This window comes from Glycine max, chromosome 15 (assembly GCF_000004515.6).
Source record: "Glycine max cultivar Williams 82 chromosome 15, Glycine_max_v4.0, whole genome shotgun sequence".
NCBI classification, from domain to species: domain Eukaryota; kingdom Viridiplantae; phylum Streptophyta; class Magnoliopsida; order Fabales; family Fabaceae; genus Glycine; species Glycine max.
Window position 1 is genome coordinate 10538314 of NC_038251.2, and position 19810 is coordinate 10558123.

The 19810-nt window shown below is 30.1% G+C and overlaps 3 protein-coding genes across 4 annotated transcripts; 1 reads left to right on the forward strand and 2 right to left on the reverse strand.

Moving 5' to 3' along the window:
* Nucleotides 1-202: 202 nt before the first annotated feature.
* On the forward strand, nucleotides 203-6463 carry LOC100795753 (homeobox-leucine zipper protein HDG11-like). The gene is made up of 9 exons (XM_041010109.1): nucleotides 203-321; nucleotides 2328-2445; nucleotides 3205-3687; nucleotides 3999-4100; nucleotides 4191-4283; nucleotides 5022-5202; nucleotides 5330-5601; nucleotides 5747-5836; nucleotides 6080-6463. Exons 1-9 carry the CDS (start codon nucleotides 203-205, stop codon nucleotides 6461-6463), a joined length of 1842 nt encoding a protein of 613 aa, XP_040866043.1.
* Nucleotides 6464-7774: 1311 nt separating this feature from the next.
* LOC100818120 (germin-like protein) lies at nucleotides 7775-9059 on the reverse strand. Of its 2 annotated transcripts, none has more exons than XM_014767853.3 (2): nucleotides 8970-9059; nucleotides 7775-8347 (listed from the first exon to the last, which is right to left on the reverse strand). In XM_014767853.3, exons 1-2 carry the CDS (start codon nucleotides 9057-9059, stop codon nucleotides 7775-7777), a joined length of 663 nt encoding a protein of 220 aa, XP_014623339.1. The 2 variants fall into 2 exon arrangements, with proteins under 2 accessions (XP_014623339.1, XP_003546275.1); XM_003546227.4 differs by having other exon boundaries at nucleotides 7775-8310; nucleotides 8948-9059.
* Nucleotides 9060-11883: 2824 nt separating this feature from the next.
* Nucleotides 11884-14757, reverse strand: TUBB (tubulin beta chain). The gene is made up of 3 exons (NM_001360303.1): nucleotides 14273-14757; nucleotides 13820-14089; nucleotides 11884-12841 (listed from the first exon to the last, which is right to left on the reverse strand). The coding sequence occupies exons 1-3, from the start codon at nucleotides 14664-14666 to the stop codon at nucleotides 12165-12167; spliced, it is 1341 nt and encodes a 446-aa protein (NP_001347232.1). The 5' UTR covers nucleotides 14667-14757; the 3' UTR covers nucleotides 11884-12164.
* Between the last annotated feature and the right edge of the window lie 5053 nt (nucleotides 14758-19810).

Sequence of the window (19810 nt, forward strand, 5' to 3'; positions counted from 1 at the left end):
ATAATCAAATTAGTTTTCTATTTATTACTGTTATTATTATTATTATATATTAATTTCTTTTACTTTTGCCTTTGGTGGAGGATAAATCATGAGTGCAAGTACATCGAGGTTGTGAAGGTCTAAGGGGAATATATAAACACACTAAAGGCTCAGAAATCTCCAATAGTTGCAACTGTACCTATTTGCTTACCGTGGTTGAAAAATGGATTCTTCAATGGCAAGTGTTGGTGGCTCTGGTGATGAAGGCTCTGACAACTTCAACCAGGGAAGAAGACCCTCCTACAAACGTCTCACTTCTGCTCAAACAGCCAGACTTGAAAGGTAAGATCACCCTTTTGGTTGTACAATGTTTGTTTTCAACATTATTATTTTTAATTAATATTTTGATTTGCTTGATTTTGAGGGAACATCTTGCTTTATGGGAGAAGGAAATGAAAGTAACAAAATATTGTCCATTTAGATTTATTGTGCTAGTTACTAGCTAGCTGTTTCATAAAACTTTTTTTTTTTTTAATCAAGCTCAATACATGTCTCTCCACATTAATGATAATAACTTCTCTTGATTTTGCCTTGCTTGGCTTCATCTATTTGATAACATGGTTTTTCTTTTACTTAAATTTGGTTAATGTCCTTTTGATTATCACTAGAATCACGATGAATGGTACAAATATTAATTTGTAGAATTGATTTTTTTATGTGTATTATAGTGGCCATGTAGATAGAACTTAAGTTCTCATACATATTACGCATGATAGATAGATTGATTTGATGAAGACAAGCGAATTGGTTAAATTGACTTTAGGTGCGAGATCCACGAATTATAATTCCTTAGTCTATGATTGTTTATAAATAGTGACAGTTTCTGAAATTTTGTTCAGTGGGATAAAAAATAGTTTAATATTTTTTTAAGTAAAAAATCATATAAATTTTATTTAAAATGATAATAAAAAATTAAAAACAATAAAATTTAAAAGGATAAATGAGTAAAATTAGTATCAATTTATTATAGCTTTTATCTTTTATATCTATTTATATTTATGTTATTGAAAAAATTATCTTATGAAAACAAAATCTATTTTTGTATGGGGATAAAAAAAATATTTATTTAATATATTCAAGTAAAAAAAATTACTTAATGGAGGCAATTGTCCCCATTATCCTCCACGTAGATCTGCCACTGTTTACAAGTTAGAAAATTCATTTTTGCACTTTTTCTCAAAAGAACACATTTCTATACAAATATATGATTCAAACTAAGAAATATCAATAACACTCTTTGATATTTTCTTTCTAATATTTTTTTTTACTTTTTATGATTGATAAAAATTTATTAAAAATAACAAATTTTGGTGGTTGATCTCACATTTTAAATTTGGTACTTGCTTGTATGATAAATGAGTTGATCGTGCATGTTAAAATGATGAAATTAGTACTACTTCACATTTTATTAAATTAACCATAGTGAAATCGATACTAATAAATTATATTATACAATATATTAGTCAATAAAGTAATATAAAATTGAAAAAATTAAGTCAAATTTTAAAGAGTTCTGACGGTTTTTCTATCAACATTTTTTTATTATTTTGACCGAATCTGTTCTAATTTTGACTATTTTTTTATCTATTGAATTTTAGTTGTTGGGACTTGGACTAATTTAATAATTTGATTCTTTTTTGTTGAATTGGATAAATATAATTATTATATTCAATGCACTAGATTCTTTTTACAAATGAAATTGAATTTAATTTTCCTTTTCTAATTCCTTTGTTCTGATTCATAAGAAAGAAAAAAAAATATTTTACACTCATTAAGAAAGTTGGTTATGTTTATTAATTTGTGTCAATCTCAATTAAAAAATATTTTTTTTGAAACTTGATATAAAGTATAAATCTCTTAAGTGAATGATATTTTAAAGATAATCTCAAATTATTTATATTTAAGAGGAAAATTGAATGTTTTTGCTTATAAAAAAGAAGAGAATACCAAATTCAGTTAACTATTTAGACATATTATTTAGAGTGTTAACCAATAGGAATTAGATATAGTAAAAGAGATAAGTTGCTCACAAGGTGACAAATTAAGGCCTGAATTTTTACAGAAATAAGTGTTCATATACTGTGTATCATATCTTAAACAAGATTGTTTTCAAAGAGAAATAATGTGGAAAAAACGTTTATTTTAACACATTGAAGGTTAAGCATCTAGAAAGTTCTTGGTACATTTACTTTTTGGTTATGCATTTTTTAATTATTTAACTTATCATCTTCCCTTTTTTTTATACTGTCTCAACTAATTATTATTGGGGTTTAATTTTTGAAATAAAGATTCATCAAGGATTGCCCACACCCCGACGAAGCCCAACGACGTCAATTAGCTTCTGAGATTGGGCTTGAGACTAAACAAGTAAAGTTTTGGTTTCAGAATAAGAGGACCCAAATCAAGGTGATTTATTTTCTTTAGTCTAATACTTTTTATTTAAAAACTACTTTACATGTGCTTATCATTTTAGAGAAAGTATTTTCTACAATAAGATTAGAGTAACTACTATATGTAATCTTTTTTTTATCATATATAGATAATTATCATACTGTTTGAGATTATAAGAGTTATTACGTAGTAACAAGATACAGAGGTTTAAGAGAAGAGAGAAATGTATGATGAAATAAAATGTGATAAAAAGATTAAAAAAATATAATATTGTATGAATAATATATAACTCACCATTTTATGTGTATGTTATCTTAAGAATCAACACGAGCGAGCAGATAACACTGCTCTTCGGGTTGAGAATGATAGGATACATAGTAAAAACCTTCTAATGAAAAAGGCATTGAAGAATATGCTTTGCCCATCTTGTGGGGGTGCACCGTGTCAAGATGATCGTGAACATTTAATGCAAAAGATGCAACATGAAAATTCTCGGCTAAAAGAAGAGGTTAGTGAACTTGTTCGATTAATTAATTCTTCTTAAATTTGATGTGAATAATACTATTGAAAAATATTCAAGTCTCACATTGACTAAAAATAAAATCAAATTAGAATAGATAAATGAGGAACAACCCTCATCCCTTGAACTAATTTTTGGAGCTGAGTTAGGCTTCTCACATTATTTATTTTAAGAACTACTTTTTTTAACAAAAGGGCTATAGGATGATTGGTTTTAATTAATATATATACATTTTTTTGTGATTTGGTTTTCAGCATGAGAAAGTGTCTAGCCTTCTTGCAAGGTACTTGGAGAAACAAATGTCACCGCCTGAGTTCCAACAGGTTTTTAATATTCCTATCATAGGATCAAGTTCACATGCTCCAAAACTTGAAAATTCATCACTAAACTATGAAATTGGTGGAAGTTCAAGTCATGGTCCAAGTCTTTATGGTATGCAAATTATGGATGGTCATGACCATAACTTAATGGGAAGTGAAGGTATAGAGAAGACCCTGATGTTGAAGGTTGCTGCTTCCGCAATGGAGGAATTGGTTAGGCTTATTCGGATTAATGAGCCCTGTTGGATCAAGTCTTCAACTCAAGATGGACAGCTCATTCTTCAGCATGAAAATTATGAGAAAATGTTCCCAAGGACCAATAATTTCAAAGGTGTCAATCTGCGTGTAGAAGCAACAAAAGATTCAGGAATAGTGAGCATTAATAGCATTCAACTAGTTGACATGTTTCTGGATTCGGTGAGCATGCGCTTAATAACTCTTGTTTGTTAAATATTTCTCTCTTAATTTTTTTATAGCAAATGTTAATCATTATCCTTAAAGATTCTAATTAAGAAAGTAAAAGGAAAACAATTTTTTATTAAGATGGAAAAAATACACTCTCCTATATATGATTTTCAATAAAACATTGTCTCTTAATTTTTTTTAACCAGTGCCTGTAAGACGTTGATTAACAAAATTCATTTTTTATTTAATATTATAATATTGATTATCTACAATAAAGAGATACATATATACTCATAAGAGCAATGGTGAATCCATCTTCACAGGACAAATGGATTAATTTGTTCCCAACAATTGTTACAAAAGCAAAAACAATAAAGGTACTTGAAAATGGTTTGGTAGGAAGTCGAAGTGGAGCCTTGCAGCTGGTAAATATTTTCATGCAAACCTTGCTTTTTGTGTAATTAAGTTTCTTTGCTATAATATTTTAATTTGATGACAATACACTTTTGTGGCAGATGTTTGAACAAATGCATGTTCTTTCACCTTTGGTGCAACCTCGCGAGTTTCAATTCCTTCGCTATTGTGAGCAAATTGAAGAAGGTGTATGGGTGATAGCAGATGTGTCATTTGATTCCTTTCGACAAAAAACCTCTTTTTTTCACTCTTGGAGACATCCCTCTGGATGCATGATTCAAGAAATGCCTAATGGTTGTTCCATGGTTAGTAATTACATATTTTTGAAATAGAGTACTTGAGTAGATCTTCAACTATATGATTGAAATCCTCTGCGCGCGTGTTATTGAGAAGACATTTTATATATTCAAATTAAACAAATTTTAATGAAAAGTATCAGTGCTTGACCATGCTAGAAAGCATGCATACCTTGTTAAGTTGAATGCCTAACTGAGAAAATGTAATGGTTCACCTCACCCATTGTCACTTTTTAGGGCTATAATGTCTGAGCATTCAAGACTTTTTCAATAATTAATATATGAATTGAAAGTTTTGTCATTCTTTTTCATTTTAGTTTCCATTTCGTTTAAAACAATTAAGTATGTGTGAATGTAACACTGACAAGTATAAGATCAAAATTCTAAAATGTTCTTGAAAGGAAAATGTTATTACCAGTTTTTTTTTAATTAAAAAATTCCACCTCCCTCATTATTTGAGAATATATCCCAATGAAATTTTTACTTTCAACTAACAAAAATCTTATAATTCCGATAGTATTTAAATAAAGCGAAGGATTAAGTCCAGTTATTTTCATGGATTGTGTTCAAATATTCATATTCAATTTTTTTTCATCAGACAAAACTCAACAGAAAGATATTATTGTGTTCTGTTAGGTTACTTGGGTTGAACATGTGGAAGTGGATGATAAGATCCAAACTCATCAGCTATACAAAGACCTTATTGGTACAGGAATTGCATACGGAACAGAAAGATGGATTATGGAACTTCAAAGAATTGGCGAGAGATTTGCTTGCTTTTATGTTGAAAGGATACCTATTCAAGACTCTGGAGGAGGTCACACTAGCTTTGTCATAATTAATATTCACTCAGAAATCCTTACACTTGTTCATTTATATATTTACCTTATGATTCATCATCATATTCTTATAGCTAACTCTATATTTTGTTATTCATTGTTCAGTGATCAATTCTCTTGAAGGAAGGAGGAGTGTGATGAATTTTTGTCATCGTATGATCAAAGTCTTTTGTGAAAGTTTAACCATGTCAGGTAACTTGGACTTCCCACTTTTGAAAATGGAGAACAATAGCGGGGTGAGGGTTTCTATTCGCAAAAACAGAAACCACCTTGGTCAACCAAAGGGCGTGATTGTTGTAGCTGCTACCTCCATTTGGCTTCCTCTCCATTATATGAAAGTTTTTGAGTTCTTGACAGATGATAGAAGACGTGCTCAGGTTCGTACAATAAGCTAGGCTAATAACCAATCTTTTATTTCATCTATATAAAAATAGTTTTTATTCGTTAGTTAAATTTAAATTACCTTGCATTAGTTGCAGAATCATTAATAGCTACTTAATTGTTATTTTCTTATGTACATAGTGGGATGTTCTTTGCTGTGGAAATAACGCGAACAAGGTTGCACACATCTCAAATGGAATTCATCCTGGCAATTGCATATCTATTTCTCGGGTAATTAACTTCAATCTTTCATACTTATGTTTTATGTTTCAATTTTGTTATTAAGAGAAGTTTAGCTTAATTTTTAGTACAATTATGTTCAACATAGACAGTGTGTCATTCAAGGCATTTCTTGTAATTCAACAAGTACTTTGAATTAAATTTTTATGAACACGGTGCCAATTAACTTCATTATAATTGTTTCTTCAAGTAATTAACTTGACTATAATTTTCACTTCAATTATTCATGTCTAGCCATTCATCCCTAGCGAGAACAATGCACTGATTCTTCAAGAGAGTTTCACAACTCCCATGGGATCGTATGTTGTATATGCTCCAACCGACGTAGCAAGTATGATTTCGGCCATAAACGGAGAAGACTCTTCAATGCTACCAGTTCTTCCATCAGGTTTTGTCATCTCTGCAGATGGTGAACCAAATGCAGCTTTGGAAGCATTTAACAGTTCAGATATTGAAAGATTAGGAGGCTCATTGCTGACTGTGGCTTTCCAAATACTTGCTTCAAGTCCAGATGGAATCAATATGCCAAACATGGAATCTGTGGCAGCTGTGAACTCCCTTTTAACCTCAACAATCCTAAAAGTCAAGGATGCTTTGAATTGCAACAACTTGGAGTGATCTTTTGGTTATGTAGTTTTTTTTTTTAATCTCTTGCTCAAGGACAAAATATTGCTTTGTTTCCTTTGCATGCATGACTAGTTTGCTTGACATTTGAATTAAATAATATGCTGCTTTATTTCCTTTTCCCCCTCTATTTATGAGTGATGAATAATTTTGATCCTTATGGTGCCAGTGGTTCTTTTTAGACAAGCTTATCATTTTTCTTCTTCTGATAAGCTAAAAAATATATTGAAAGAGAGTACAAGGGGTAATCCTTCCCGGCTACAAAGTTAGGCCATCATGACTTTGAGGATTGGGCAATACAACAGAAAGGATTGTCAATAGGATTAGCTAAATATCTGATTTATTGCTTCCCCATAATTTCTCTACAATATTCTCTTATATTAGTTATAGGCAAAGTTTCCTTGTATAACAATTTTGATAATGTACCAGATCTTGAGTTCTAAAATCTAAAAGTTCACATCTCTCGTTGTGCTCTAGCTAGGAGCTTTTGCATCTTGTTTGTGCTCACCAACCCAATTTTCTTTTTGGGTTTGCTATGTGGTTGGATCCTCGAAATTTTGTTTGGTGGGAATTAATTCGTTCCTCTCGATTAATAATGTCTAGATAAAATTTCATCACTCGATTCAATGAGAAGAATTATTTTAGTTAGCAGTTTCAATTCAAAATGTTTGAGAAAGGAAAGGAATTTTTGGGGCATCTTGATGAGTCCAGTTCAGCTCTTTTTTTTTAACAAAGTTCAGCTCCTGTTGCCACCCAGAAACTTCAAACATGGGAGGCTAAAAATGCACGAATCATATCTTGGATATTTGGTTCAAATTAAACCACATATGATGAGCAATATGGTTTTCTACAAAAAAAGAAATATGAGAATATTTGATACGATTTATAATCAGGAAAACAGTTGATTCCAATTGGAATTGAAGATAGGAAAATTGTAGTTGAAGAAATTTTTCTATTGAGCAGTACTATTTAGTTTTCTTGAATTTGTGAAGTGAATATTCTGATATTATTAATGCAAAAGTAACCAAGGGGTACTGTTAGAAATTCAAACTGTCTAAGAGCCAACATGATCCTGATGAAATTAAAACTAATTTATGACTGCATGGGAAAGACCACAAGGTTAATATTCAGTTAACAATATAAACTTATTAACACCAAATTCTATAAATTAATCAAGTGATAGATCTTAACACAAAAAGGCCAACAAAAAATAAAGCATACAAACGGAGAAAATGCATAAAAACTACACAGCACATAGTAAGCAATAAATTAATCAAATTCTAAATCTCTCTCCCATGTTCTTGTCTAGAACTTTGACTGTAGATAACTGACGATAGCCTTGTCCAAATGGAAAGCCTTAACAAGAACGTCTCCATCTATATCCGGCGTAGCCCCGAACACCGCATTAGCAACGGTGATGAGTCCTGGATTCTGGCTGCTAAGAGCTGCAATGGCCACAGCATTGTCATACCCAACATTTCTCTGGTAATGCACAAGTCCTGTGGGGAACACAAACACATCACCCTTCTGTAAGACCTTCCTGAAGTGGCGGTTTTCGGGGTTGGAAGTGACGAATCCAACTTCTAAGGTACCATCCAGAACGGTTAAAACCTCGGTGGCGCGAGGGTGCGTGTGAGGAGGGTTAATGCCCCATGGAACATAGTCAATGCGAGCCATGGAGATGCCGAGAGTGTTCAACCCTGGAAGCTGAGTTGCGAAGGCTGGTGTCACTTTTGACCCATTAGGGTTTGTGGTGTTGCCTGCTATGTGAAGACCACTGAAGAAGAAGTCGTTTGCTTCAACAAGTTTTGGATCCTTGCATGCGAAACCGTTCACCAGCACTGCCATAATTTGATCAATGGACACAAATGTTATAATCTTTTGCACTTCTCTCTGTGTATAAATTATAAACTTTACACTAAAGGGCGGAGTCATGTTATAGTTACTCAAACTTTTGGGATAAATTAGAGTAAATTCCACTAATTATCCTTGATATTTTATAAAATCATACAATTTTTTTATGCTTTTATCTACTTCTATATTAACTCTCTTAATTTAAAAAATATATATATATACACTGACATCACTCTTATAGATTACACTAACTAAACTCACTCTTGATTATTTAAAAAACATTTTTCTTACAAGAGAAGTTATTGTAAATATTTTAAAAAATTATGTAATTTTACGAAACTAAAAGAATAGTTAGTATTATTTACTCATAAGATATATAGTTATTTGATCACAAAACATTTAAGCTCGGTTCAATACCTAATTTTATATAATAAAAAATGTCATAATTTATGAATTTCTTGCCTGCAATTCTCTTAAATATGCAAGACTGAAAAATAATCTTGTCTTCCTTTTATTTATGCCGAGTTGCAAGAATATACAAAATTTAGAATTTAAAATAAAATGCGAAGATAAGTGTCACTAAGGACAATATATAGTACGTGCATGCATATGCATTTGCTATACCTTGCCCTTTTGGGTCTGCCACACAGAAATCTTGGAGAGCACTATTATCAGCTGCTAAAGCAACTGAAAGTGAAAGAGCCAAAACTGCCAGCAACAACGAGAGATTAGCCATTTGACAAGAACGCAGAAAGCCCTAGTGGAGTTTGTAAGTGACGAGAATATGTGTGTGCTAGCAATGTGTGTTTAGCATTAATTGGTTATTGGTGGATGAATATGGCATTGCATTAAGGCCTATTTATAAACCAATGTATAGAAACAAATATGCCGCCCTAATTAAGAACGGAATTGGTCATGTCATGCTAACATTGGTTTCAATAATATTTTTTTCTATAAAAAAATAAACAGAACATAATTGGTCATCTTTGAAGTGGTAAGAAAAACATTAGTGATTGGTTTTGCTCAAGCTAGCGTGTGTACTGTGTAGAGGAATCTCTTCCTATGGATAATAATGCCGGCGATGCTGCCATTCGGCTAGTCATTTACAAAAGAATCTAATTAATTGATTAATTAAATTTAATTGAAACAGCTAACTCTTCCATTTGTAAAGAACATTCTAAAAGTAGAATGTGAGTGGCGAATAAAAATAAGGGTATTATTGTGTATTCTAAATGAATGACAACCGTATCTATTTGGGGTTGGAGCTGTTGTACGTATTCGAGAAAATTTCTTTTTTTGGTATTACTTTGTCGACCTTTTGGCTAAGATCAAGTGTAACTATTCGAGGAGATACATTTCATGTTTTAATAGATTTTATTTGGTACAACATGCAATCAATGGTAGTCAGAAAAAGGAGGGAAAAAAGGGCTTGCAGGTTAGAACTTAGAAATACAATTAGTAAAGATAAAACACAATAAAATTCTCTCATAACAATATTTAATGTTTTCTTGATTTTTATTACTTTGGGCTTAATTGCGCAAGGTCTGTCTATTTGAAGGTTCTTTCTGTACGTTTTATTGAAGATATGAATGTATGAGAAGGTCTGAAACATTTTGCTATCATCTGAAACATGTACATGGAGACGTTTTGAGATTTATTTTCGTAATTTGTAGATGCTTAATTTTAATGGCTTATAAACATTATCAATTAATCAATAATTCTAAAAATATTTTATTTAATATAATTATTCTAATTTATATAGAGATAATTACAAAGGGAGAACCCAAAAACCTGAGGCTGCGCTGCCAGTGCAAGGTTTTCACCAAAAAAGAAAAAGTGATGTACACACGTGCGGGCTGAGCATAAAATTTAAAGGGAAAGGAAATTTCGTATTCTGAAAGTTACGTTTGGCCCTTCCCAATTTTAATTCTATGCCCCACTTCTAATTATGCGGATGCCAAGGATATTTCCTAGGTGTGTCTTTTTTTCTTTTTTTTTTTCTTTTTTTTATCTCTCCTTCTCATTTTACCTTTTTCATTCTACACCCCCTTTGCCCAACCAATTATTTTTCAAGAGATGATGATGATGATGATGAACGGAAACCAAGATCTGGTGAACACATGTTTGCTACCCTTTCTTGCCGAAATAAGTTTTTCAAAGAGTTAAAAGTTTTAACTTTTACAGAAACTAAAATTTTAATATTTTCAGAAAAATAGTTTCCAAAATATATCAAATGAATTTTAAAAAAATATATTTTAAAAACATCTATGATCTATCAATTTATAAAATAAATATGTTAAAAATGTGTTTCAGAAATTAATTTCTAAAAAGATAAAAGGATAGGAAGAGAAGAAAAAAAAAAAAAAGAATTACCCTGAAAATGAGCTTGCACGAAATGGACCTACTTCATACGTCTTTTGCAAAGACAATACTGGACAGCTCGTTGTGGACCAGCAAGAACAGATTGCAACTCACCCACTCTTAAAGCTGACCGTCACTTTAGGATAAAATGTTTACATTTTTTTTAAGTTTAATGAAATTTCATTCAATATTCTTTCCTTTATTGATATTAGACAAATTTCTTTCAATTCATATACTAACAGCATAAGACATTCAACAACAAAAATAATATATCAGCATAATGTATCCTTTCAAAAAATAAACAAATTAGCATAATATATGTATCCTTCTTGTTAATTTAAATCTCTCGGATTACTTACGCAGTAAGCTGTTATATAAAATGATGGACTTTTTTTTCACTGCATAAAATGATGGACGTTATAGTTATGTAAAAAAAAGAAAAAGATATCAAGTATTTTTATATAAAAAATATGAATAAAATACTAACAAATGGTTGAATTAAAATTGCATATTTCTGATTTATCTTCATGATTTCAGGCTCTAATGTTATATACAAAAAAAATAAACAAGAATTTGACAAACCAACCCCCACCATACTTCACCTTAAACAAAATTTTCTAAAAAGGAACCATAAAAAATGATAAAACGGGTGAATATTGGCCATAATAAAGAGTAAAGTTAACCCAAAAAAAAAACAAAACAAAAAAGTCTGTTCTATAAAATAAAAAACTAAAAGGCTTTTATAATTTCAAAAAGCAAAATATTCCACCCATACAATTTCAGAGACTAACTCCCAGTGACCTGCCCCTGTGGCTTGATAATGGCACCATCTTTTGTAGCCTTTACAATCACAACTTGACGAGGCCAATAAATGAAGCCACGGGTTTCACGATTATCTACTGTAGCCTTGCAAGTTACAATCACAACTTGCCTTGCGTCTTTCTTCTTCTTCTTCTTCCTCCATATGTTCTTCTTCTTCTTCCTCCATATGTTCGTTCAAAATAGCATTTCAAATATCAACAACTATGATAGTAATCGTCTTCATTTTATTCTTACTAGTCATTGATTATAACTGCAACATTTCATTAGTCTGCCAAAGCTTGCCCAACAGGGACCAGGCACGTATCATCGGAGCTTCAACCGTTGGTAACAGCATGTCAATTCAACAAAAAAAAAGAAACCCAAAAAAACATTATTATTGTTTAATTCAGAGGCAACTTACTATATAATCAAATTATCAAAAGGGGAGAAAAAAAGAGGACCAGTCATTAACTCTTACAAACAATCCAAGACTTGATCTCTCAAGAACATAAGCATTGTCAACAAAACCCAGTTTATACAATGTCAACAATCAACAATAAGCATACACATTAACGAGTCAATCTAATTTGACTGCATCACAATTTTAAACTTACACCACTCGTTCAAAGCCAACCCATATTGATATTTGAAACAATTTTTGACAAATAAGAGAGATGCCTTAAGCACCAATCTCCTCTTCTTCCTCCTCTTCCTCATACTCCTCCTCATCAGCAGTAGCATCCTGGTATTGCTGATACTCAGCAACAAGATCGTTCATGTTACTCTCAGCCTCGGTGAATTCCATTTCGTCCATTCCTTCCCCGGTGTACCAGTGCAAGAAAGCCTTGCGCCTGAACATGGCCGTGAACTGCTCACTGACTCTCCTGAACATCTCCTGGATTGAGGTCGAGTTACCAATAAAAGTGGATGCCATTTTAAGACCCTTAGGTGGGATATCACACACGCTGGACTTCACATTGTTAGGTATCCACTCGACAAAGTATGAGGAGTTCTTGTTTTGCACATTGATCATCTGTTCATCCACCTCCTTTGTGCTCATCTTACCACGGAACATGGCCGAAGCAGTCAAATAACGACCATGACGAGGATCAGCAGCACACATCATGTTCTTAGCATCCCACATTTGCTGAGTCAATTCGGGAACAGTCAAAGCCCGGTACTGCTGGGATCCTCTTGATGTCAAGGGTGCAAACCCAACCATGAAGAAATGGAGCCGGGGGAATGGGATAAGATTAACAGCAAGCTTGCGAAGATCAGAGTTCAGTTGCCCAGGGAAACGTAGACAACAAGTAACTCCACTCATGGTGGCAGATATCAGGTGGTTAAGGTCACCAACTGTAATCAAAACAAGAAAAAAAAAATTGTTAAAATGAACTTCCAACTAATGTCCTATTTGTTTAAGGCCCAAAAGAATTTATTCGTAAACTAACAATAGTTGTCTAGGTAATTTTTGGAGTTCTTAAAATCAATCCAGCCGTGAGTAGAATTGATTAAGAACTAAATTATTTTAGCTTTTCAGGTGGGAGTAAAAATTGTTTTAGGTGAAGGAACCAACAAAACATAAAATTCAAGATGATTTTATTTTATTATTCAAATAAAATCAATTCTTCTTATAACCCACTTTTAAAATGTCATCCCCAAACAAAACTCAATTTTCTTTACATTAGTTCTTTTAACATCTTCAATACAAATCTCAAAAAAATATCAATAAAGTGACCACATTCCATTTAGAGAAAGGGACTGAAAACCAAATTGATAGCAGAAGCTGAACACCACCACTCACCAGCAACTAGCAAGACACAAGACCTAACCCCACTTGAATCCCCCCATGGCCCCACCAACACAATGACAGTTCAGCTCTACTTGAATAAACTTCTCCATAAACAATTATACAAGGGGGAAAAAAAGATAAAATGAAATAAAGTTCCCCCATTATAAGCTAATTTATCGTAGATCTCTCTCATTTAGTTTTTTCAAAAGTTGATTTAACTTATGCATAAGTTAATTTTAGCTTTAGGAAAAGCTTATTTTATTTTTCCTTCTTATTTTCTTCTCTAAATACTTATGGAGAAATTTATCAAAGTAAACAAATAAAACAATCCTTACACTGACAAATATTACTCAACATTATTCATCCAAGGCTCCAAGCTTACAGAACCTAAACCCTAAGTTAAATTGTGAAATTCAAAGCAAAACCAGACAATTACACCAACAATTACTCAACAATTCAACCGTTCATCTGCAGCAAACAGCAACAAACAGAACAACCACAATAACAAAAACACCAATTAAAAAGAGAAAGCAGAAATTTACACGTGGGCGTAGCGAGCTTGAGAGTCCTGAAACAGATGTCATAGAGAGCCTCATTGTCCAAAACCATACACTCATCAGCATTCTCAACAAGCTGGTGAACAGAAAGAGTAGCATTGTAAGGCTCCACAACGGTATCAGAAACCTTGGGAGAAGGAAACACGGAAAAAGTCAACATCATCCGATCCGGATACTCCTCCCGAATCTTCGAGATCAGAAGCGTCCCCATGCCGGAACCCGTTCCTCCACCAAGCGAATGGCACACTTGAAACCCTGCCACGTCATCATCACCATTCCAATCCCATCAAAACCACAACAATCCAATCAAATCAATCAAAATTAGTAACCAAACAGTAGATTTAACTTACGCAATGTACATAGATCGAAAAATACTTTAGTTGAAGAATGACAGCTAAAAACGCTCTCATTCAAGATAGTTATTCTAATTGGTTATACCTTGCAAGCAGTCGCAATTCTCGGCTTCTTTGCGTACGACGTCGAGGACGGAGTCGATGAGCTCGGCGCCTTCGGTGTAGTGACCTTTGGCCCAGTTGTTGCCGGCGCCGGACTGGCCAAAGACGAAGTTGTCGGGGCGGAAGATCTGGCCGTAGGGGCCGGATCTGACGGAGTCCATGGTGCCGGGCTCCAGATCCATGAGGACGGCGCGTGGAACGTACCTTCCGCCGCTGGCTTCATTGTAATAAACATTGATGCGCTCCAATTGGAGCTCGGAGTCGCCGCTGTACTTTCCGGTGTGGTCGATGCCGTGCTCGTCGCATATCACCTCCCAGAACTTCGCTCCGATCTGGTTACCGCATTGCCCTCCCTGGATGTGCAAGATTTCTCTCATTTTCACTGCGAATTAGGGTTTTAGGAGACTTGGGATTTGGGTTTGAGAATTTGTGTGTGTGTGTGTTTTTGGAATGAAAATGAATGAAGAGGGTCAATGCTTTGAAGGTGGGGGATAATTTGAAGGGTGGTCCTGTTTAGTAATTATGGAATGTTTTGAGGGTGTTTTGGGAAGAGAGCGAATGTTTTTTAAATGATATTTTTTGGTGGTGTGCTGAGCTGTGCAACTGTGATAAGGAACCAAAAAGACGAAACGACACTGTTCTGGAACCGTTACCATTTTTTTTAATCCAAAGAGGGCAATTTTTTTTTTCATCTGAGGTGGATTTTAAATTACCAAAGAAAATGAAATAAGTAATAGGTGTTATCATTTCTAAGTTACAAATCCTATTAAGATTTATTATTTATTTAATTGTAACATATTTTTTTTATTTATAATTTCAAAATCGTATATATTTTTTTTATCTTACAACTTTAAAGTTATAAGTTTAATTGTTTTTTTAATATTTTATGATTTTGAAGTTGTAATTTTTTTAGGATTTATTATTTAGTTGTATTTTCTTTTATTTTTCTTTCAATTTAAAAAAATATATAAATAATTTTATTTATTTATTTCTTAAATAAATATTTTTATGCTTACTTGTTATTAATTTTATTAAATATATTGTATATATTTTTATATGATTTTATTTAATATGTTATATATTTTTTTAATACTATTTTATATAATTTTTTAACATTTTTTATTTAATATATTTTGTATATTTAAAATTTAGGTAATTTTTTAATAATGTTATTGAATTTGATTTATTTTGTAAATGAAATAAATAATATAAAATATTTTAATTTAAAAATCTTTGATATTTAAATAACAATTATATATTTTTTTATATAATCGTAGTAATTGTCTATAAAAATAAGTAGCTACTAATATAATTTATATTTTTTATGTTTTTCTTTAATTTGTATTATTTATTTTATATTAATGAATTTTGTTTTTTTTAATTTAACAACTACTATTATTACTAAATTATTACATGTTATTAATACTAAATTCTTTTGTACAAAATAAATAATATTATTTCATAAGTTATAAGTTAATATTAGTAACAAAATATTTTAATATTTGTTTTAAATTTTATTTTTTTAAAAAAAATAAGTATTTAAAATAAAACAAATATTCAAAAAAATATATTAAAAAAATTATGTTAGTCTTTTTATTTCATACAAATATAATCAAATTCAATAACATTATTAAAAAATTATCTAACTTTTATATAAACAAAATATATTAAATAAAACAATATTCAAAAACTATATAAATATTTTAAATAAAATAATATTAGAAAAATATATAACATATTAAATAAAATGATATAAAAAAATATATACAAGATATTAAATAAAAATAATAACAAATAAAAATAAACATATTTGTTTAATAATTAAATAAATAAAATTATTTATATTTTAAAAAAAATTGAAAGCAAAACAAAAGAAAATACAACTAAATAAAAATCCTAAAAAAATGTGACTTCAAAGTCATAAAATATAAATTTAAAAAAACAATTAAACTTACGACTTTAAAGTCACAAGATAAAAAAAACATATACAAGTTTGAAGTTATAAAAAAAAACTAAAATCGTTAAAATTTTTACGACTTCAAATATAAAAAAAAAAGATAAATAGTCACTTTTGTCCCTCAATATGCAATTCGCTGACAAATGTATCCCTGAAAGATGAAAATATAAAAAGTATTACAAATATATTTTGTCATTAACTTATGTTCGTCACCGTTAATAAAGTCGTCTACGTGACACAGAAGAATAAATTTGTCACTGAAATGATTGTCAACGTGGATTGCTAATATAGGAACATATTTTTCATAATATTTTTTTTATTCTACTAACAAATACGTCCCTACAAGATGAAAATACAAAATTTAGTCTCTCAAAATATAAAAAGTATGACAAATGTATCTTAACGTTAATAATAGATTGTAACTTCTTCTTCTTCTTCTTCTTCTTATTATTATTATTATTATGTGTTTGTAATTTACTGCTATTCATTCAGTATTTATGCAATATATTTTTGAATTGTCTTTTAATATATATATTATTATTATTATTTTTATTTTCTCGTCAAACCTTAATCTTTACCATTAAAAAAACTTTATCTTATATTTTATAATTTTATCAAATTTTTAATAAATTTCTCACTTTTAATCTTTAAAATTATTCTATATCTCAATTCTAACTTAAGTATTCTAATATTTAGATTGAAATTAATATGTCAAGTGTTTTGAGTAGAAAAACACAACAAGCTGCATGACCAAATTTATTTATATTTATTTTTAAAAAATAATATAATCAACTATTTTTTTAAAAGAAAGTCTGAGAGAAAATTTAAACTAGATAGAACTAAAGTAAAATTATAAATTTTTTTCCTTAATCAATAAAATGTATATATATATATATATATATATATATACCTCAAATATAAAAGAATCTCATGGATAAACCTTCCATGCTTCCACTCGAGACAACACTTACTATACATAATATGAATGAAATGAAAAACAGTTATTAACAAATAAAGAACGCAAATAAATTTAAATAAAAAATATAATAATGCTCAAACTAATAGAGACGTTAATTCAAAAAAAAAAACTAGTATAAAGGTTTATTACTTGCGGAACGTAGAATTGTATCTCTAACTGACTTAGAGACTACAACAACCTTGCATTCCATTTGACAATTTTGTATTTTCATCTTTCAAAGACGCATTTGTCAATCAATTACACATTGAGAGACAAAAATAACTATTTAAAAAAAAACAATAAACTGTAGTAAATGGTACTATATCTAACACAAAATACTTGTTATCACCTATCTCATCTTTGATGAAAATTTAAAATCGACCCCAAATAAAAAAAAAATTATCCGCATTTGATAAAAAAAAAATCGTTACCATCTCTGCCTTTGTTATTACTATCAATAATATCAACTATAAATAAATATTTTTAACCACATTTTTTTTATCATATCATAAGTTATATTAAGTCTATATTTTTTTCTATATTTTTTTTTTCTAGATTGGTGTTCATGTAACATTTTTCTATTAGGGTTGCCGTTTCTCTTTCTGTTGCGGTGTCTCCTGAAATATAACATGCATTGCTTGTAATCATTCTATATTTCTATTATTAAATGAGGATGGCTTCTTTTTTTTTTGTGAGAAATGGTGCTTTGTCTGTGACCTTTCTGAGATATAAGGAGAGCTAGGTGATTACAAATGAATTCTGAAATTAAGTACTTCGTGCTTCTTATAAGAACTAATTAATTTATAGATATCAAGAAATTTAGTTAATTTAATTAATGCTGCAGTATTTAAATTTATAATTTTTTTATAAAAGAGTTTTATTTTTTTATAACTCACATAATTATTTATATAACATTTTGAACCACTGCAGATGCATTAGTGATAAAACAAAAAAAGTTTAGATGACATACTCGAGATCATAGATTCTAATAATAATAGTGTGACCATGGTAAGCTGTTAATTGCAGTAACTTTTTTTCTTTGGAATAAGGTTTTTAAGATTTATTTGGAATAAGTTAGGCAACATTAAAAATAATAGTTTTTTTCAATTATTCATAACATTAAAAAGATATATTTTATTAATTTTAATTCTTCTGATCTTTCTCATAACTAAATAATTATTGCTTTAATTTTTATAAGTAAGATCTAAAAATAATCTACGACAAACTTTGATTTCCAAAGGGCTTATAATATTAATATACTTTATTTATTATGTATTAAACTCGAAGAAACGACTAACAATAAGGGTATTTTTTTATAAAAACATATATAAGAGGCATTCTAAACTACTTTTTTTAGACTCAGAAAAAACTAATTCAAGTTGATTAAGAGTGTGAATTAACTTTATTTAATTTGTTTCAATTTCCTTTAGAAATAAATTTATTCCCTGCATTATCCTTTACAGATTACACTAGTTGATGAAAGACTTTTAATTTAAGAAAAAAAAAATTGTGGGAATATTTTTCTCCATTTTAAGGAAATGTCATTGATATTACAAAAATCATAAATCACTGAAAATAAAATCTAAACTAAATAATTTTATGAGGTTTTAAACTAAACTAAATAACTTTAAATGGGTTGTATTCGAGTCGCTATTTATTTTTTAACCTAGAGTGTAGTTTTTGTAGAACGGACTGAACAATATACTTTCAATTTTGTTTTTTATAAATTATAAAAAAAAAAAATCGCGCGCGAGATGAATGAGTAGTTAGTTGATGATGGACAAATATAATGGTACGAGAATCGAGATGGGAGAGTTTTTTCGAATAAAAACAGAGCCAAACTTAAGTGGGCATTATTTTAATTTTTTTCATATGAATATTTCAATTTGAATTATAATTGAATAAAAATTATGGAGTGAGATCTAAATGAGTATAGTTTAGACGTCAAAACATTGAATTTGTTAAAAAAGACATGTATTCATTTGCCATCCACAATTAGTTTTATAATCTATTTAAAGAATCAAAATTTATTAACATGTCTTGAAGTATGGACCTGTTTTTTCTGTTTTTTTTTTTTGATGTTCCTGTATTACTCTATTAAAATAATAATGCATAACAATTTTGTTAATATTTAATTTTAAAAATCATCAAAACTGAACAACACATGAAAAGACAATAAAAAAGTAAAATTCCTTGAGGTACGGATAATCTAAATTCCTAATTAAGTTTAAGTTGGTACCAAATAAAAAATAATAATTAAGGAGTGGGATATTAAAAACGGCAGTTGAATGAGTGTTGATTGGAGTGAGGTGGGCCGGTGAGAATTGATGGCCTTATAGCCCAACCCAGCTGTCACCGATTTCTCCAATTTTTGGATCCAACCTTTCAATGTCGTGGAGTCACGAGGGGTTGGATAAGTTTTATTTGTAATGAATTTAATTTATCACTAAAATATATAAAAATATATGTATAAAATATTTTTTAAAAGTAAACATTTTTTTAAATTAAAAAAATTGCATACGGTAATATTTATAAAAAATTAATAAACACTATAAAATTAAGAAGTATTTACTAAAAAGAATATATCTTCCTCTCCCTTTTTTCAT

Bases quoted from the DNA above. Each gene is read 5' to 3' on its own strand.
- LOC100795753 (XM_041010109.1), top strand. From the start codon at position 203: ATGGATTCTTCAATGGCAAGTGTTGGTGGCTCTGGTGATGAAGGCTCT. The intron at 3,688-3,998 runs GTGAGCATGCGC...CCATCTTCACAG, and splicing joins TTGACATGTTTCTGGATTCG to GACAAATGGATTAATTTGTT. The intron at 5,602-5,746 runs GTTCGTACAATA...TTATGTACATAG, and splicing joins ATGATAGAAGACGTGCTCAG to TGGGATGTTCTTTGCTGTGG.
- LOC100818120 (XM_014767853.3), bottom strand. From the start codon at position 9,059: ATGGCTAATCTCTCGTTGTTGCTGGCAGTTTTGGCTCTTTCACTTTCA. The intron at 8,348-8,969 runs GTGGCAGACCCA...GAAGTGCAAAAG, and splicing joins GTGCTCTCCAAGATTTCTGT to ATTATAACATTTGTGTCCAT.
- TUBB (NM_001360303.1), bottom strand. From the start codon at position 14,666: ATGAGAGAAATCTTGCACATCCAGGGAGGGCAATGCGGTAACCAGATC. The intron at 14,090-14,272 runs GTATAACCAATT...ATGACGTGGCAG, and splicing joins GAATTGCGACTGCTTGCAAG to GGTTTCAAGTGTGCCATTCG. The intron at 12,842-13,819 runs GTAAATTTCTGC...TTTTGATTACAG, and splicing joins CAAGCTCGCTACGCCCACGT to TTGGTGACCTTAACCACCTG.